Source organism: Lachnellula hyalina (genome assembly GCF_007821495.1).
Source record: "Lachnellula hyalina strain CBS 185.66 chromosome Unknown contig00090, whole genome shotgun sequence".
NCBI lineage: Eukaryota > Fungi > Ascomycota > Leotiomycetes > Helotiales > Lachnaceae > Lachnellula > Lachnellula hyalina.
The window spans coordinates 61,601-80,443 of NW_022157204.1; the positions used below are offsets into that span (position 1 = coordinate 61,601).

General features: G+C 47.9%; 4 protein-coding genes across 4 annotated transcripts; 1 reads left to right on the top strand and 3 right to left on the bottom strand.

The window, feature by feature from the left end:
• Nucleotides 1–4,479: 4,479 nt before the first annotated feature.
• mnmE (tRNA modification GTPase) lies at nt 4,480–6,340 on the bottom strand (the record flags this gene model as incomplete). Its single annotated transcript, XM_031151269.1, has 3 exons — nt 4,480–4,498; nt 4,558–5,996; nt 6,053–6,340. 3 exons carry the CDS (start codon nt 6,338–6,340, stop codon nt 4,480–4,482), a joined length of 1,746 nt encoding a protein of 581 aa, XP_031004415.1.
• Nucleotides 6,341–9,951: 3,611 nt separating this feature from the next.
• Nucleotides 9,952–10,988, bottom strand: MAK16 (the record flags this gene model as incomplete). Its single annotated transcript, XM_031151270.1, has 2 exons — nt 9,952–10,879; nt 10,927–10,988. The coding sequence occupies 2 exons, from the start codon at nt 10,986–10,988 to the stop codon at nt 9,952–9,954; spliced, it is 990 nt and encodes a 329-aa protein (XP_031004410.1).
• Nucleotides 10,989–14,019: 3,031 nt separating this feature from the next.
• On the bottom strand, nt 14,020–14,481 carry LHYA1_G006331 (uncharacterized protein; the record flags this gene model as incomplete). Its single annotated transcript, XM_031151271.1, has 1 exon — nt 14,020–14,481. The coding sequence occupies one exon, from the start codon at nt 14,479–14,481 to the stop codon at nt 14,020–14,022; it is 462 nt and encodes a 153-aa protein (XP_031004411.1).
• Nucleotides 14,482–16,767: 2,286 nt separating this feature from the next.
• On the top strand, nt 16,768–17,733 carry LHYA1_G006332 (uncharacterized protein; the record flags this gene model as incomplete). The annotated part of the gene is made up of 1 exon (XM_031151272.1): nt 16,768–17,733. The coding sequence occupies one exon, from the start codon at nt 16,768–16,770 to the stop codon at nt 17,731–17,733; it is 966 nt and encodes a 321-aa protein (XP_031004412.1).
• Between the last annotated feature and the right edge of the window lie 1,110 nt (nt 17,734–18,843).

The following is an 18,843-nucleotide window of genomic DNA, read 5'->3' on the forward strand; positions in this document are numbered from 1 at the left end:
ATTAGTGGAAAACGGGGCCGATCTACCTACCTGGTTCTCCCAAGTTGGCGATTGGAGGAAGGGTTCAGGTCCCAATACTCCAAATACATCAAGCCCATGAGAATTGCACCCCAGATCACATGAGCAAACCAATCCCAAGCCAGGAACACAAGGTTACACAAGTGGCGCCTTCTCCTTGCATGTTTCATCTACCGTGGGCTAATCCAGCCGTCCAAGGAAGATGTCGTGGTTTCTAGCCAGGCTACCACGCGAAAACTTGCCGAGAATGCTTCCCTAGCTGACTTCTGCGGCTTCTGCCCAGGCTACCGTCGCCACTGCTGCGGCTTTGGTCTGATGATTGCGCCATCCCCCGTTCTCGAGGGACCAAACACTGCGGGTTATGCTTAATCTCCGCCTTAATTGTTTCAAGCGCACAAGGGGAAGAATCCAATGGGGTCCAAGATCTCCACAAGCTTTACAACGTCCGGGCCAGCCCCAGCCCAAGCCCACTCAACTGCCGCATGCGGTAAGTGAAGGAATGTTCAGCATGTTTCCCACGTGCTGAGTGACCACAAGGTTGGTTGCTGGAAACACGGCTGCGCTACCCCCACGTAGGATAGTATGCAAGCGCAAAATCTTTCCTACTTAGTCACCGAGACGTGTTCTATATGTAGCTAGTACAGTGCAGAGATCTCTAGCACGCGAAGATGAGACGTGGTTCAGGTCCCGGAACCCCGAAGGACTCGTAATCGAAGAGCACAAAAATACATCCTGCTCGTGGATTGTAACGCAAGGCAAGCCGATGACCTTGCACAAAATCCCGCATGACTTGTGTGAGAGAGGACCCCCAAGGCGGCCAGGCAGCAGCCCACCTTGCTCATTCCATGTCATAATTGTTGCTCAGTTGAGGCTTTGTGTAAGAAGAAGGGCGTAAGAGCCTCATCTTCTGGACATGTCTGTAATACCATGACAGCAACTTAAACGGCTTCTTGTGGAAGGGTGTATGTATTTCGGACGAAAGTGGTTGAACGCTACGCTACGACCGGTAAACATCAACATGGCCGTCTATTTTAAGGACGGCGCTAATACTGTAAGCGCTAACCGAGAAGATTGGCGTCTCCTCGCTAGTACCCGCAGATCTTATCGTATGCCCTAACCATATCGTGCCTCGTGTCATCCAACCCACTTCTTGACCCAAACAAAAATATATTGTATTATATTCGGATTTACGAATAATCACAAGATCAATGGCACCGGAGAGTCCGGATATATCGAGTCTCTCGGATTTCTCTCGTAGTCATACGATCCCTTGCTTTTGCATCATTCCCGGACGTGTGAGATGGAAAGCCTCCATATTTTCTTCACCGCAAAATCCCCGAGTACTTTGTACTGAAAGGCAACGTTACTAGACTTGGCTGTGGTTGAAGAAGAAGAGCGCTTGAAACCCGAGGTTCCCGTCAAAGGCGCGCCGCGTCTATTCATCGAATCAGAAGTGCTATCCTCGCCGATATGCTTAAAGATTGAGTTGACGACCAGCAAACTGGCTGGGCTGAACGGAAGTACCGGGCGGCAGTTTCAAAAGCGAAAACGTTGAATTCTTGGCAAAGAACCCGGACGGGGACGGCATCGGGGTCGCTGGCTGGCTGGCTGATGTGGGATGGCTAAAAATGTGTGTGTCCTTGTGATGAGGGGTCAAATCGGAATACAACTTCACGATTGAGAGGATTACATTTCGACGTCATGACATTATTTGCGCAGATTAGAGTGGAGGTGCTTTGCTCTACAATTGCGGTAGCCAATGCAAGATAATGCCGTGTTGACTCACTTTGAGAGAAAATACATCGACGGAGAATAGTGATCTTGATTACGAAGCACCTATTCCTAGGCAGACGGCCCCAGAAAGGCTATGTAAGGAACATGGAATGGGCAAGATTCAACTGCATCTGTATATCAAATACGGGATATGTCCTGAGGTAGCAAAGAGTCATTCGGCGACAGTCCAATGCAATGCAATGCAGTGTAATGTAATGCGGTGCTCCTCCATCTCGAGTCTGAATAATGTCTGACTACTCGAGTACTCACTCACCCCCACCCCAAAGAACAATTCTAGAAGATTGCACCCGTGTGTGGTGCAACGTACGACCAGTTCGCGGGTAATCACTCCAAGTTCCCTGTCACGCATCAGCTTACAGAGATACACACAAGTTTGACCCCCAGCCACACCCCTCCGAATGATGGCCAATCACCATCCCTGAAAAGCGAATGCGGTTATTTATATCCCAGCTATCTCGTGGCTTTTCCAGGCGAGGATGGTATTTTGGGGTCCGACGAAACTAATTGCGGGTTCTCTATTTCAGCCCTACAACCTCTTTCAGAACTCCTATTGGCTCTACCCCCTATCCCAATGGAAATTGGTGCCATGGGTATCACGGCCATAGGTTCGGGGAAGTAGAAGCCATCCTACTCCTAATAGCCCTTTGTCAATTCTAACGGCCCATTGGACGGCCCCCGAGACCTTGGAGCGAAGCGCAGGGACAAGGCCACTGCAAAATGCAAAACAAGAGAGATCGTTGGGTCGATGCAACACGATGTCAATTTGAAGCTGCCTGTTGTCGGCCCAGTACTCGGTGGTATCAATGCAGGTACGAGAGCCAGAGGCACGATGGGATGCGCAGCAGCTTGCATTCCACCGCATTTGCAAGGAGTTTTCGCATGGGTGTTGGCAACACAAGAAAACCATCATGCAGGGCACAAAAGGACCTTGCCAATTTTCTTCCCAATCTGAGGGGTAACCATCGCTCTCCTGCGTGCAGCTGTGGAAAGTCGGCGACTTCTAAGGGAATATGCAAGAGCGCATGCAGGCACACAACTTGTGCATGCATCTATGCTTAGAATCTTTTTTCTTTCTCTCTCTCTCTCTGGAATTCTAGGTACAGTACACTCACTACACCCACCCACCCACACACCATAAACCACAAGGCCCTAGTATGGCCTTGCTTACATGACGCTGATGACTGTTCCTGCTCTCAGCCTTCTTCCTAAACAACCTACCGTACCGTACTTCGACACCAGTGCTGTGTTTGGGTTAAGAAGAAGAAAAGAAGAAAAAACAGCCCAGGCAGCCCCCACTGCAGTCATCTTGCATACCTGACATTTCAGTTCGAGTCCGACCGACTCATACGCTGCTGCTGCTGGCATGGCAGCCAGCCAGCAAGCACACCAAGCCTCAATCCCCGTCCAAGGGGACAAAAAATCTATATAAGAGGGAGGTTTGTAGGATTTCTTTTTTCTCATCATCAATTACCATCAGTTTCAAGCTTTCACTTCCACGCCTGTTCTATTTAGTTGCCTTGTCTTCGTATCAGTACCTCTTGTGCCGCACTCGTCCTTCAGCCCGTATACCCCAATCCATCTGTACCACAAGCAGCACAGCTTTTACGTTTATATAAAATACCACATCCTCCCTACCTGGTTCTCTCGATATCACAGACATTCTTCTTCATCCAACAAAAAGTTATCACTATAACCAGATTTTGTTCACTCTTTGCTTCATCTACAATACATACTTATACACCAACACCAACAACCAACACACTACCTCAACACCACCCCACATTCCCACAATGGCAGCTTCAACTTCCACCTCCACCTCCACCCACCAACCCACACTCTTCGGCCGCGGCGGCTACAACGGCCCCGCCGCATCCTCCGAAGACGACGACGACAATGCCACGTGCGGCGCACCCCTGAACTTCGGACGCGGAGGCTACAATCGTGGCGGAGACGATGACGACGAGGAAGACGGACGCGGCGGCTACAATTAAACCGCATCGCATCAACCGCTCCCGGTCCAAAGAAACTCCCGATTCCCAAATCCAATTCAACAAAGGGACCGGTTCCGATTCAACAGCCAACCGCCAATTTCCATTCATCCTTCTATCCATCTCATCGTTTTCCATTCCAGCGGCATTTTCTTGCGTGCATGCATCTTCTTCCTCGCGGCATTTCAGCACTTGTACCAACACTATACTATACAACAAAAAGACGCATCAGTGGTCGCAAGACCCATTCATAGCATATCCCATTCATTTTATCCTTCTGTCAGTCCAGCAAAGGAGCGAGCGATTCAGCCAGCATATTTTCGGCGTTCAAAGAGGGAATAGAAGCATTAGATCCAGGAGTTTTTCCTTTTGACCAGACCAGACCAGACTAGCATTTACAACATTTTTTCGTTTGTTTCGGAGTATAGAATGGGGAAGGAAGGAAGACTTTGGGGAAATTGATATTGATATTCGCATCATGGGTGTTCTTGGGAGGATACCTTAGAAAAAGGGGAGAAAGCATTGGGCATTGGAATGGCGAAATGAAACGAACGAACGAACACTTTTGTATAACATTGGCTGCATTTGAAGGGGTGTTGGGTATTAGATCTCCTATTCTTTATTGTAATTCTTTCCTCATTGGAGCAATTCAATATTCTTTGCGCAATATCTGTCTGTCTTATTTGCCTACGCAGAATCTGGTGGTTGTGTTAGTGAATTTGATATTGGTGGGTGGAGAGGGATATCGATGACTTACTTCTCGAAGACTACGCCAAGCACTTCCTCCACGTCGCCAGCTGTGCCTTTTCCTGTTATGCGGGATAGACAGTCTGCAGCAGATCGTAGATGCTCTGCCGCGAGAACGATGTCGCATTCATTGTCGGATGATATGGAGGCTTCAGATGTGAAGTCTCGGAGGTGAGAGGCGCAGGCGGAGAGAAGCTGTCTTTGTCGTTCCGTTACGCCAAGAAGATCTTCGAGGTCAGGTGGAAGATTTGTCATATCCTTGAACAGAGAGACGAGTTGATTAGTAAAATGATCTACGTTGCCTGGATCTCGAGTCGTTGGCCTTGTCTGCGCGTCTCGGCAGGAGACCGAAATCAAAGGGACGGCTTTGCCCGAGAAATACGCCGAAGCAGTAAGTTTGAAGCTCGAAAGCAGATCTGATAGCGTCTCTGAAGATACGGTATCGCACTTATTTACCACAAGAAGGGCCTGTTGGGCCCTGGCCGCTATCGAGAGCGTTTCAGCATCATATCGAATTTCCCAGCCTTGCAGGGAAGACGACGACTCAATCGAAGCAAGGGCAACGATCACATCAGATTCGCTTGCCTTCGCCTTGGCCCGTCTGATGCCCTCTTGTTCGATGGCTCCAATCACTGGATTCGCCTCTTGTGCTGATGGTGTTGTCGATGCCGTTCTCAGTCCCGCCGTGTCAGCGAAGGTGCACAGGTAACCCCGGACATCAAGATTGACCTCCACAATATCCCTCGTAGTCCCTGCTTCCTGACTAACTATCGAGGCTTCTCGCCCGACGATTTGGTTGAGCAGTGAACTCTTGCCCGCGTTGGGGGGTCCAAGGAGCGAAATACGGATGCCTCTCTTCAACAATTCGCCGCGATGACTAGCAGATACATGAGAAGCGATAGAGCCTAGCATAACATTGACTTGGGCTGTGACATTAGATAGGAGCTCTGCGGGCGACTCGTCAAAATGCTGATCCTCTGAGAAATCAATCAATGCCTCCATCTCGCCTCGCGCATACAATAGCTGCTGACGCCAGGCCTCATACGTGCGACCCAGGTTGCCGGAATTGCCTCGCACAGCAGCACGCCGCTGCTGCTCAGTTTCTGCTGACAAGGTATCGCTCAGTGCCTCTACTTGCGCCAAGTCCAATCTGTTGTTCTGAAATGCTCTCCTTGTAAACTCGCCGGGTTCTGCATAACGGATTGTATTCCTTGAAGCACATCGTGGAATAGCGGATAATACCGCTTTCACAGTTGCTGGTCCTCCATGTATGTGCAGTTCCAATACCTCTTCGCCTGTAACGGTGTTTGGCGCAGGGAAATAAAGGACCAATGCGTCAGAGTCGAGGACGTTGGACGCCGACGTGGAGATGAGGGGATCGTGCAGCGTTCTGAGGGTCGCATGTCGAGGTTTTGGGGGTGGCTTGGAGGGGCAGAGGGTGTCATATATCTGAAATAGCTGTTAGGCGCTTCGCTCAAATTGATGTTGGAATTTCACGAGTGTACCTTGAGGCAGGAAGGTCCTGAGATGCGAACAATGGCTATGCCAGCTCGGCCTGGGGCTGTAGAGAGCGCATATATAGTATCAGGCTCAAAATCGAGAGTCGATTTGGTAGAGTCATGGTAATAGGTCCGTAGTGATGGTAGGCAGGGTGTTGGTTGAATGGTGGGCTTGTGCCATTGTTGGGGCCAATTCAAGGCGGGAGACTTGCTGAATTTGCGGCAGGCATGGTCTCTCCGGAGACATACATAGCGAGTGTATAATGTGGCTCTTGGTAAGCCATTCCGAATCATTTGCTCGAGTTGCGCTTCGGAATTCGATGCTTCAAGACTTACAAATTTCCCCCATGATTTCCAATGCCTCGCGAAGCACGTGATCAAAGATCATTGATCAACTTCTGAGCGAAGCAACGAGACTTTGTTTTGCAAGAACCAAACCATATGAAATGTTCAAGTGGCATTGCTCTATCACAACGAAACTTGTAGCCTAAGTAGCGAAGAGATTGCTAAATTCTCAAGTGAAAACGAACGCATAGCGGAATTTGCTCTCTCATATGTCTCTTCGATGAATACCCCCCAACGTCCGGTGGTTTATCAATCAGCTTTCTCTTTGACTAAAGCACATATACATCTCGCAGACATAGCCTCTTGTCCGCCCTTCGTTCATTGCTGTCATTGGTTCCGCTGAATATTCCAACACGGCTGGCCATCAATCTCTGCGATAGGCTGAGAAACCAAACTGGTCAGAGCCAGCAGTGAGCGTCTGGTTCCCGCGTTAGAAATGCACTTGGAATAGGCTGTAAAGCCAAGGCTGCTGGATTTTTCTCTCACAGTGTGTTGTTTTTCGGTTGGCGTGATCTTATCTCCAAAGTTTATATGACTCGATTCATGGGCGATAGCTTGCCCGATCGAGTCTTGAAGAGACGTTTGTTGGTGTTATTATTCACAACAGAAAGCCGTTGGAACCAGAATAACAGTCATGGAAGAAGATTTCGAGCTCTTTGAATCATTTAGAATTCAATTTCACTTTGAAGTGCAGCACAAAGCCGTAGTGTGCGGCAACTTCCTTCCTTCCCCCCTTTATTTTATGACAAGTAAGCGACCTAAAGGCAAGCGGGATACACAACCAAATTATTCGCTTCCTCCACAAAGACATTGTTTGTTCTGTTCTCATTTCTGTTATTGTCCTCATGTCATTCCATGACTCCAATTCAATTCTCTTACTGGTTGCCGAATGACTCAATGAGACGCCACGGTTCTTTCCGTGTTCCTTTATAGCCTCGAAGGTTCACCAAATTTATCTTACAGAAAATAATTAGTCGAATCATTCCCTTCTCGCTGCATGCTTATAATGCCAGACCAGCTTTCTATTCCGTTCCTATTAATTGCGTATTGAATTCGACAGCTGATATTAAGACCACCAAAAAGCCAAATTTTCAAGTAAGGGAAGGGGTTTTAGCTTCCTTCTAGATTAGCTCTGCTATATTCATTGCTGCCACGTATCTACTCCTACATCCTCATCACGTCAAACCCCGCAGCAAGAAAAAGAAAAGCCGTGATGCAGTTGGTAGTAAAGCGTTGGAAGCTTTGACTGTGGAGCGGAAAATTGGCGGGGGTGGAGAGTACAAGCAGGGAAGCTGGGAAGTGAGGATGAGGAAGTTCGTAGCTGTTGTGGGGATTGGGGAGACTGAGGACTGGTATGCAGCCCATTGACGAGTTGCAGGCGAGAGGAAAGAGCTGCTGTGGTGAGATGTTAGGATTGGTAGGAGTGAGTGAGTAGGAAAGGGAGAATCGTGGTAGTAAAAGCCTCTGGGGGTTATTAGGAGGATACGGCGTTTCGCAAGGGCGAGTGCATTTATGCCGCTGGATAGAGGAGTAAGACTTAATTACAATCCACTTTCCCGTTCTTGGAGGAATATAGTTTCCAGGCAAAGTACAAGGCCCCGTGATGGGGTCTATGTGGACAGCATGCTGGGTGTAACGCTGGTTCCTGCGACGGTTATCCGTGGAAGAGGTCGGCACGGATTAACGAGCAAGACACATTACATGTGGTACGCTGAGCATGAGCATTGGCTTCTCATCAGGTGTAGTTGAAGATAGGTTGTATATAATGCTGTATAAGATTAAGGAAGATGAGGTGACGAAGATGTTACTTGGTGTCTAGGAGATTCGAGCAACATTGATATGGCAGAACGTGACATTGAGTAACTAGCTAGATAGTATAGGAAATGGCAAAGGCTGAACTTTCAGAAGTCACAACATTTCGGTAGAACATCAAGGTGGGAAGAGGAGCAGAAACGTGTCAGGTCAAGTTCACGCAGAGGGTCGAAGAAGAGCCTTGAATTAAGCATAAATTTCCACATTATTAGCGCTAGGGCCAGAGCCTGCTCTTACAATCCCGTGCTCGACGCCGTACGCCAATAATGCCCCAGACCGACATGATAAGCGTCCTAGCTCCAAACAATGCACAATATCTACATATGCAGATCTGAAAAGCCCCAAAACTAGCGCCTCGAAACACTCCTTCACTAATAGCCGGATTGGTTGCTCCGGTACCCAGCAGGAGTCCTGCCAGCTCTTGGCCCCGAAGGTAGTCCTTGCCTTGCACCTGCGCCCTGTCCAGAAGCTTGATAAGCTTCAGGCGTGAATCCATTGTCGCCGCTAAGCCATGGTGCGTTGGCCGATGTAACCGGCTGACTGGATGCACCGCTTCTTGGTGAGTCGCGTGATGAATAGCTATCTTCATTGCCTCCACGGGATATAGAGTCGTAGCTACCTTGTCGTCCCTGTTCCGCAGGTCGAGTGAAAGGTGAGACTGATCGCTTAGGATTCATCCTGGCTTTCATTTTGTCCTTAGTACTCAGAGGGGCGTCTGGAATACTCGGAGCGGAGTCTTGATAGCTATGGGCATTTTGATAGCTACGGGCGTTTTGACTTGGTAATAGACGTGAGTTTACTGTAGCGGTGGGGGTCGCAGAGGCGGCTTGTCTCTGCGTGCCCAGGGCTGGACGTCTCTTAGGTTGTGCTTGCGATTGTGCTTGAGGCTGGGTGCCCCAGAGACTGCTCAGTTGACCACTTTGCCCTGGGGCCCCTTGCTGTTGGCTTGACAGCCCCCCATATCCTGCACCGACGTTGCTCATCACCAGCGCAGGTTGTTGAGGGGGTGGTGCTTTCGGATCAGGAGGAAGCCAGCCGGGGTATGGTTGTCTCTTGTCGTCGTAGTAGTTTCGCAGAACTCGACAGATATGTGTGTCATCTTCCGTATCGCCATCGTGTTCAGTCGCTAGTAGAGTGTTTTTGACGGAGGCGAATCGCGAAGTGGTGCTGGTGAGGAGTGTAGAGAAACTCTGCATGTAACTCATCGTGGAGGCGGGCGACGCTCACAGGAGGTGATTGTGCTGTCGCGCGAAAGTTTGTAAGGCTCGTGAGGTAACGGAATTTGTTGATAATGAGGTGAGGTAGTTGCAGAGGAGATTGGACGGGGCGTTGTCGTTGCAATGTGTATTTGTATATGTATGTGGTTGAAAAGGGAGAGTTTATGCGGTCAAGCAGTGGAAACAAACATGTTTCACGGTCGTGAGATGTTCCGACCCCGCCATGGCACGACTACTAGCAAAGGAATAGCTATAAATAGCTATAAGAACTTATGCACTTTGTTGGCATTGTTACCTTTGTTAATGTTGTTGGATTATGTTTAATACTATATTACTCTTCTTCGACACAGTCACAGTTCAGATTTGTCTATTTATGTTAAGTCTTAGTATTGTATCTAGCTAAGCAAATCACTACAAACCACGTTAGTCTTGTGCTCCAATGCCTTCTTCTTTTTTTTGGAAAATCCTACTCCGATCCAGTAGAATCAGAGAAATGCAATGATATCTAACCATATCTCCCTCTGTCTATCTCTAAGCCGGTGCCAAGTGTCGTGCAGCAGCCTCGGTCTCTTCCTCGTACTCGACTTCCATTCTCGGGTACTTCTTTGGTTTCGCCTTGGAGACTGGGCCTTTCTTCCTCTTCCCACCCACCGTGGGCTTCTTCACCTCATCGCCATCGCCATCGCTGCTTCCGCTCTCACTATTCTCCTCACCCTCGCTATCACTGGCAGGTTCTTCGCTATCACTTCCTAGCCAGTCCTCCAAATCTCCCAGATCCTCTTCATCCTCGCCCAAATCACTGACATACTCAACACCGCCGACACCTTCTTCGTCCTCGTATGCCTCTTCGTTTTCGTCTTCTAGTTCTTCCTCGATCCCCTCGTCCAAATCCTCATCTCTGGTACCTTCACCACCTCTCTCCAAACCTTTCAGAACCTTCTTCCAGATGACTTCGCTCACATTCAGCGGTTGATCGCCATACGCCCCACTTCTTAAACGCTCAATCAGCTCTCTTTCGATAGCCCGTTCCACCTTCGCCGCAGCCTCTGCTTTTCTCTCTCTCGTCTCCTCCCTCCTCCTGACCTTTGGCGCCATCTTAGGCACAAGCTTCTCTCCTAACCTCTCATCCTCCCTAGCAATTCGTCTCATTCTTATCCCGACTTGTGTCAACCGCGTAAGTCTTTGCTTGCATTTGTGAATAAGGAACTTCGGCCAGTACTTCAATCGCTCATCCACTTGCTCCAGGGCCTTGGCATAGTTCTGCGACAGCTTTATCCGTTCCCATAACTTCGCAGGTGTATGCGCGCGCTCGATTGTCTTCATGTAGAGGTAAAGTGTTCCACTGTCGGGATGTGCGCGAACGGTAGCATAGCGGGAGTTTGCGAGAGGGCATGATTGTCTGTTGCAGAGGCCGGTGACATTGTATTCATTGCGACAGAAATTCTTCTCTTTCGTGGTCCTGTATACTGTTAGACTGTGTGGGGAATATGTGCGCAGAGAACGAACTTCAGCTTGAACGAGCAAAACTGCTGGTTTATGACCTGCCAAACAATCTCGTCGGACGACATGGTAAGATTGGCAGTCAGACCAGAATGCGTTCAATGCGGAAGGAAAGCGATTCAACGTCGTCAAATCAGTGGTGGGTTGTGGTTCCTAGAGGGAATATTTATTTTCGCAAACTCCAAGTTTGATGGGGAACTTTTTTCTCTGGCAGAATGGCGAATCGCGTCTAGTCTTAATCACGTGACTGAGCTTCCTCACCGCCTCAGCCAACTTCTAACACCTGCAATTCTACTGGTCTGGTATCCGTCTCTTGTCCTAATAAAACATCAAACACAACTACCTCTTACCTATGCATTCCATTAAGGCATGACCTACACTACCTAACAAGTCTTCGTTGCCCCATCCACAAACACAGGCTCATATAAGCTTAGTGGCCTTCAAAACGAATGTCTAGGAGAGGGCACCTGTGGTGAAAGCAACCCAACTGACCTTTTGGACTTCATGTATACATACGGGGGGCGTTTCATTCCATCGCCATTCCTGTGTTAAGCGCAATTCTGCCCTGTGCCTAAAGTCTCATCCGCAGCAAGGCTGTGTACAGGGCCAACCGCCAGAAGCCTAATGCACAATGCAGGGCCGCGCCGATTGTGGGTACGAGGACTATCGTATATGAGCCAGTTGGCTCCGGTATTACATTTGAAGCTTTCTAGTGAGATGCGGTACCTTTTGACTTCTCTTTCGAATTAGGACTGGTCACTTCTAAATTCCACAATCTCGGATTCTGAAACTTTGCGGCACCTCATCCATATTCTCAGCACCATGGCGAGCGAACGACAATCAATCATCCCATGCTTCTACGAGAAGCTTCCGACTTATGTCATTAAGCGGCCTCTCGGCCCGTTGACATCTCTAGCAAAGAAGATCAAGTTGGGAATAGCTGGGGAAGACATGGTGTGTCTAGATGGCCATAGCAAGCATGGTCTGGACACATCAGATACGCAAATGAATGAATTCGACAACTCCGAAGACGACAATCATATGTGTCTCTCAAATGAGATAAGGAACATTGTCAAAAAACCACAGCGGCTCCCTCGTCGAGGTAGGTTGAAGAGCCAGAAGTGATATTGAGAATTCCCAAATTACCTGCAAACCATGACTTGGCACAAGCCCAATTATCTCTTATGAAGCTAATACTAATTTCTGTCTTTGAAGATGTATTCTCTGTGCCATATTGGCAAAAATTCAAAGTTTGTAGGTCGCAAAGATGTCCTCCATGAAATTCGAAGCCGTAAGACATTCCAGCCAGGCCACCAAACAAGACTTGCTCTATGGGGCCTAGGCGGCATAGGAAAAACGTAGATCGCAACTGACTATACCTATTCCATTCGAGATTCTTCCGGAAACGATGGTGCTTCCATTTTCTATTTGAGAGCGGCAAACTGGGAACGCTTTACTGAGTCTTACATTGATCTCGCTACCAAGGCTGGCATAAAACTTCTGGAAAATCCAGTCAATGATCGATTGCGGATGATTGCCGACTGGCCAATGGTCGCTGGCTTATGATTCTCGATACTCGTAATGCCAATGATATCGATTTATTCCAGCTCGGTTTAGGGTTGTCTTAATACATAACTCAGTGTGACCAGTCCGTATTATTGACAAGTTAACTTTGGAAGATTGTCGAGTATTGATCAAGAAGCATCTTCCCAAGCAACCTCTTGACAGTTCAGTTGATGAATTAATTGTCAAACTTGACTATCACCCTCTCGCGCTGACTCAAGCGACAGCCTACATACAGAAAAACTTTATTTCCACTGGAAGAGACCTTCAATTGTATAACGAACATGAAACTTCCTGGGGCGCTGATGATGATGCAGGGATTGGGGAGCAAGCTAGTCAAGAAACAGTCGTTGCTACCTGGATTATGTCCTTCAAAATTATCGAGAGAAAAGCATTAAAACAGCTGGTCTGCTCTCTTTCATGTGCTTCTTTGATCGTCAATACCTCTTGACCTGAGAGTTGTTCCCCAGAAAGCGAAATGTTCCTAAGCCTGAGCGTGGCACATCAAAAAAAAAAAACGTAGAGTTTTGGCAGACAGATGCGAAAGAACTTGCGTTAGAAGCAATGCAAGCAGCAGAAGGTGTCTTCGGTAGTTCTGCTAAGATCACACTTCGAGCACTGGCCGCCGTGGCCAGATCATACAGCAATATGTCGACCAACCTAGTTGAAGCAGAAGAAATGCATTTCGAAACAACCTACGGCTATAGGCAACTTTACGGAGTAAACAACATCGAATTTTAGCAAAGCGTGGGGTTTCTGGGCGATTTTCACCAGAGACATGGTCGAGCCAAAGATGCTGTTTATCTCTTTGAGAATAGTCTTGAGCGGACTAAAGATCTGTGTGAGCCGGACAGCAACGAGGCCAATCGTTTCAAGGACGTTCTGGGATTCGCGCACCAAACTGCAGGTGACTATACTCAGGCTGTTAAGTTTTTAAAGAGGCTGTGGAATGATACCAACTAAATTATGGGGACGATGATACCAGCACGATGTTCGCTAGAAACGATCTCTCAAAAGTATACGTCAGCCTTGGAAGTATAAGGATGCCCATAGACTGGGACTCGAATTGTATGAGACAACAAACAGACTTTTTGGTCTCAACTAATATACAATTTCATGCTGGAAAGTACGTGGTGGCTTGTCGAGAGTTACCGGGCTGTTTGGCAGTAGGACGCAGCCAGAAATCTGTGCGATGAATTGTATTTGAAATGTAAGAAGGCATATGGCGAAGACTTCTGCCGAATAAAGGTTGGTTTAAAGGTAGCAAAAGAGCTCCATTTTACAAACGCGAAACCGTTGTGCCCAGAGGTCATGGAATACGAAGCGGGAGTCAAGAAAGAGATGGGTGATGACTGGGTAGGAGTACACCAATTCAACCAAAAACTTACCCTTGAAATAGCAGAACAAGATATCTTGAATGACTAGTGGTTTTGATACCTCTTTATAGCTGTATCAAGGACCAAAACATAAAGGGCGCTTCAATGTTAACGTTCCAGCCTCCCACCTGATAGTCTTCCTCTAACAATCGAGCACCAATCAAGCTTTCTTCGGAACATCTTCTCCAAACGGCCAACCTTTCTCACTCCAACTCCCTTCACCCTTCTCCCACATGCCCACACTTTCAACCTCCTCACTCCCCAATCTCAACGTGCCCTTCCCCTCCCCATCCCCCACCTCATAGATATGCGGGAATCCTCCCGCCCGCCCCTCCGTATCCCAACACCCTCCTTTCTCATCCGGCTTCTTCCCGGCCGCCATCTCCCACTTCACCCTACTTTCCACTTTCGCGTAGGGCACGCGCAGGATGTACACGTGTGGTGTGGAGGAGAAGAAGTTGTTTAGCGTGCCGAGGATCTGGTTCGACGCCGACATGTGGATGAATCCATCGCGGGAGTCAAGGTCCGAGAGGGGAAGTGATAGGGGGAGAGGAGATGGTGGTGCAGCAGAGGGAGGCAGGATTTTGTAGATGTATTTTGGGGGTTGGGAGGGGGTGGACATGGTTGTGTGGTTTTGGGTGCTGGGTGGGGCAATTGAGGAGATATGTATAACTAGATCGTGTTAGGCTTGCGATTAAGCCGCAATCTTTATGTTAAGGTAAGAAAGAAGTAAGTGGATTGGACTGGAAAATGGAAAGCAAGTGCGAGTGATGATGAGATCTTAAATGCCTAATAACGGTCATGTGATCAGGCTAGTCAGAAGCACCTGCTCTCGTTCCTCTTCTTCCCAAAGGTTGCGAATGTCAATTCATATTTAGCTATTATTAGAGGCTTGGTATCTAGATGATTTCTGCTGTGTGATACTTATAGGTAGAGGGCGTTGGTACGGAGTAAGTGTTTTGATGTGTATAGATGGCTTTTTAGCTTTTTGGTAGATGTGATTTATAGATTTTAAAGTAATGTGTTTGAAGTTAGATATGTAGATGAAAAGTAGTAAGGACTTACAAAATAGTGTTCTTTAGACAGGTTTATATTTTTGGCATTTTTTCGCTTTTCTTAGTTTTCTACCCTAAGCTAGCACTCATATACAGCTCTCTAGCTTTATATTTTTTATCTTCTTAGCTAATTATAGACTTCTTTCTACTCTAGAGAGCAAAATCTTAGAAAAACATGAAGGTAGAAATGCTGATCATATCTGTGCTAGTTTATTTAAAAGGGATGTCTTTCCCTTCGCTTCCATGTTCTTCCATATCCATGATACCACCATATCCAGCCATCATCTATTATATAAACAACCCCAAAGCTCTAGCAGTATCAAGAATGCAATACAACTATATCACCTGCATGGCCACCCACTCTTCCGCTCTAAGATTCCTATGCCCAGGCCACAACTTCACCCATCCATCAGGCACATCATATTGAAAACTTTTCACAACCTCTTCCTCTGCCCATTTCAAATCCAGTGTCCTAGCCGGGGCAAAAGCATCTACATATGCACTGAAGAACTGATCGCGGCCCACGGCGAAAAGCGGAAAATTCATAGCCAGCAGTGGTTTCCGTTGTCGTGGTGCTGATTGTTGCAGTGAAGTATTTAGACAAACAAGCATATCCCATATCCCTTGCAACCGGTCCTGAGCCTCCCAATCTTTTAAAAAACAATACGGTTTCCATTCTAAACCACTCCAACACTGCACGGTAATGATCTGCAACGCCGGCATTTTTTGCAGCTCATCTGCAATGCATCGGTTATTCACACGCTGAGGGAAAATCTCCAACCATCGGATACCCGCCATTTGCGCTGGGTAGTGGTCGACGAGCGGTTTTAGACACTGGATCGTGAGACATAGTGTATCGAGTGCGCGATTGAAATATATCCCTTCTCCGCTGTCGTCGAGGAAATACAGCGTGTAGGCTTCGTGGAATACCTGGGATGCTTCGCGGGAGACGAGCTGTAGTGCTCCGGAAATCTCGGAGAGGGATGGATCGCTGGAATGGCGCACGAGAGGGATGCGGCGGGGGAGGAAGGTTTGTTGGTAGATTTTTATACGGAGTTCTGGGGGGAGGGATGCGAAAGTTTTAAATTGAGGTTGATCTAGTGAACTGAGGATAATGTGTTCGTCTTTTATAGGGTCTGCCATTGTCGAGCATGAGATGAGATGATAAATGAAGGATGTAGCAGAGGTTCCTTGTGATAAGGACTTGGATGACTGTAGTGGTTTTAAAGAGAATTTCCACGCCGAGTCTTATTATAGGAAGGTATCTGAACAGCGGCACAGGTACGGTAGTGCTCAGATAACTCACGCTATGATGCAAAATGAGGCTGTGCTATTTACTCAACAAGAGTGCAATGGGTATTGCACCGCGGCTGTGTCTTAATGTTGACTTGAGATGTTACTTCGTATACTTGAGGTTGAAGTGTGGCGCTGAGAAAGGGGCTTAGGCGTGCGACGCTAACCCGAATCTAGCTAAAGCCTTACACGTAACATAAGAGGCCACCGCCACTCATCGGTGCTTCTTTCAGCCTCTTCCCTTGTGTACAGCTCTTCTCTTACACCTGCGTCTTGAGGTTTCTCTCGTCTCTTACTTCAGCCGATGATTCCGTTGAACAGTGGTTACGGTGAGCCAAGTGTTTCGGAGAAGAATGCTTGATTAGCAATAATCGCCGCCGACAACAAGCACCACTCACTCCACTACCCCACCATCTGCCACGAAGCACTGCACTTCCTTAGGTGCCTCGTCCCCTTCTCTTTCCATCTAAACTTTACCTCAACATCTGTCAATACGACAGCTTGTCTAAGTTCCCTTGCACAACTACATTTGTTGGCCAGATATCGTCGGAACCCACTCAATGGATTCAACAGATGAAGTTTCGGAGATTAGCAGTAATAGGTTCACAATCTTCCCAAGATTGCCTGCTGAACTTCGTGCAAAAGTCTGGCAGGCAGCCATTACACCCCGAGTCATCAGATGCCAACGGACGAATGACGAGAACCTGTTCACTGCTCCACCGAAATCAGTTACCCTGTTCGAGGTCAGCCGGGAATCACGAAATATAGCTTTTCTCTATGGCGGGTTTATTTTACTTAGCACGACTCCTTGCTATATTTACTTTAGTCCGAAGATTGACTACCTTCTATTCGACGTTGGGTGGAAGTCATTAGCAGATCCTCCTCAGTACCCTCGGCTCAATGCCGCTCTAGCAGCTCCAGCAACGCCACCAAAAGTTCCCCAGGACTTCATCGTGTCGCTTGAAGCGATTGATCCAGCTCTCAAAATGCTCAGGAATATTATGGTGCATCCCAATTGGAACGATCAACGGATGATGCCAACTGTTCCACTTGCTCGATTGCCGTATTTAGAAAGGGTTCTGGTGGCGAGCGATGAAAAGTCCATTGGGTTGCGGAGCGAGGTCATGTTCTCGACTGTGCATGATATCAAGATGTACTATGGTATAACCAGGAAGACAGCACCCGAGGTTACCACTCCCAGAATTGCCGTTGGGTGTCTCGGTTGGACCGGGAAAGATCGATGGACCATGCATCATGGGAGACATGATAATCGACAACTCGTAGCTGTCTTCCAAGATTACGCAGCGATGAAGGAGCACCAAAGATTGCTACAGGAGGAAGAGAAGAGGTTTACCGAAGAACGATTCGGCCCCCGAACACCTAGCTTCATGGTGAAGCTACGACAGGCGCGAGAAGCCCATAGCACTGAACCGAAACCCATCTCAATATTGCCGGATATTAAGAGTCTTCAAAAACCACCAACTTATGAGGAGGCTACTTCTGCAGACACACCTTTGAAAGAATGAATAGTGGAAGACTCAGATGGGATAGTAAATCATGGACCGAGCAGGCTGGTGACGTTGATGTTGCGACGTAGTCTTGGAAATCCTCGTCGAGACATCCCCAAAGTCACTGGATACTGGTTGCTGGACACACTGCCATGCACCAATACTCGAAGTTCGCCCAGCCTCGACCGTTTCCTCTGTTGCATGACATATAATTATTGCAATGTGCAACTACCCTAATAAATATTCAACACACCTGAAAACACAATATAAGAACAATAATGATGTTTGACATTATACCTCTTCAACGCTACTTTCTACCAGTCGCCGTCCCCTACCGTCCAATGCCCCCCATCACCATAACCGACATTATCACAGACTTCCCCCGGTTCCTAGGCATCTTTACACGCAATCACCCAACCAGCATAAACGTCATCGAATCCCTAACTCTCCATGAAATTACCCCACTATAATCTCCCAATCATATCTTAATTGTGATGAAAAGCCATGGCTTTCTTCGTTCCTCTACTCCTTATCTTGGAGGAATTGGTTCTGGCTCACGAGCGCCATTCATCGAGTGGTCTATGTGCTGCTACGCCGCGGGAAATTAAAGCGCTTTTCGAGAATGAAGCATCCGTGTTTAGACAAGGGGATGTGCTATACGGTTCCGATGAATGAGTCTGGGCATGGGGGGAAAGGCAGACGATCGTGGGGCTGTTTATTGTAATTTAGGGAGCGATGGATAGATGGGTGTAATTATGGCAAGGATTGATAATACTTTCTGAGTACTTTATTTTCCATGGATTAGGATAGGAAAGAGGCTGCGGTTCGGGGGGATGATGACGAATTATTAGGAAGCCCAGGAAGGTTTTTGGTTGGTGAGGAGGGATTAGGTTATGGGGGTGTAGGGTGAAAGGAAGGAAGGACATCTTTCAATTTGAGCTGGATAACTCGGACTTGGATGTCGAGGTGCGGCGCTGTGGGTTTGGGACGTCTTGTGTGGTAATGGGACAAAGGGACGGGGTTACAGCTGAACCAGTGTAGCTAAAAGTTCGGCCAGTGTAGAGTCACCACTTTCGGTAAGGAGCAGTCAGTATAGAGATTATAGCCACTAGATCTCAGCCGGTGTAG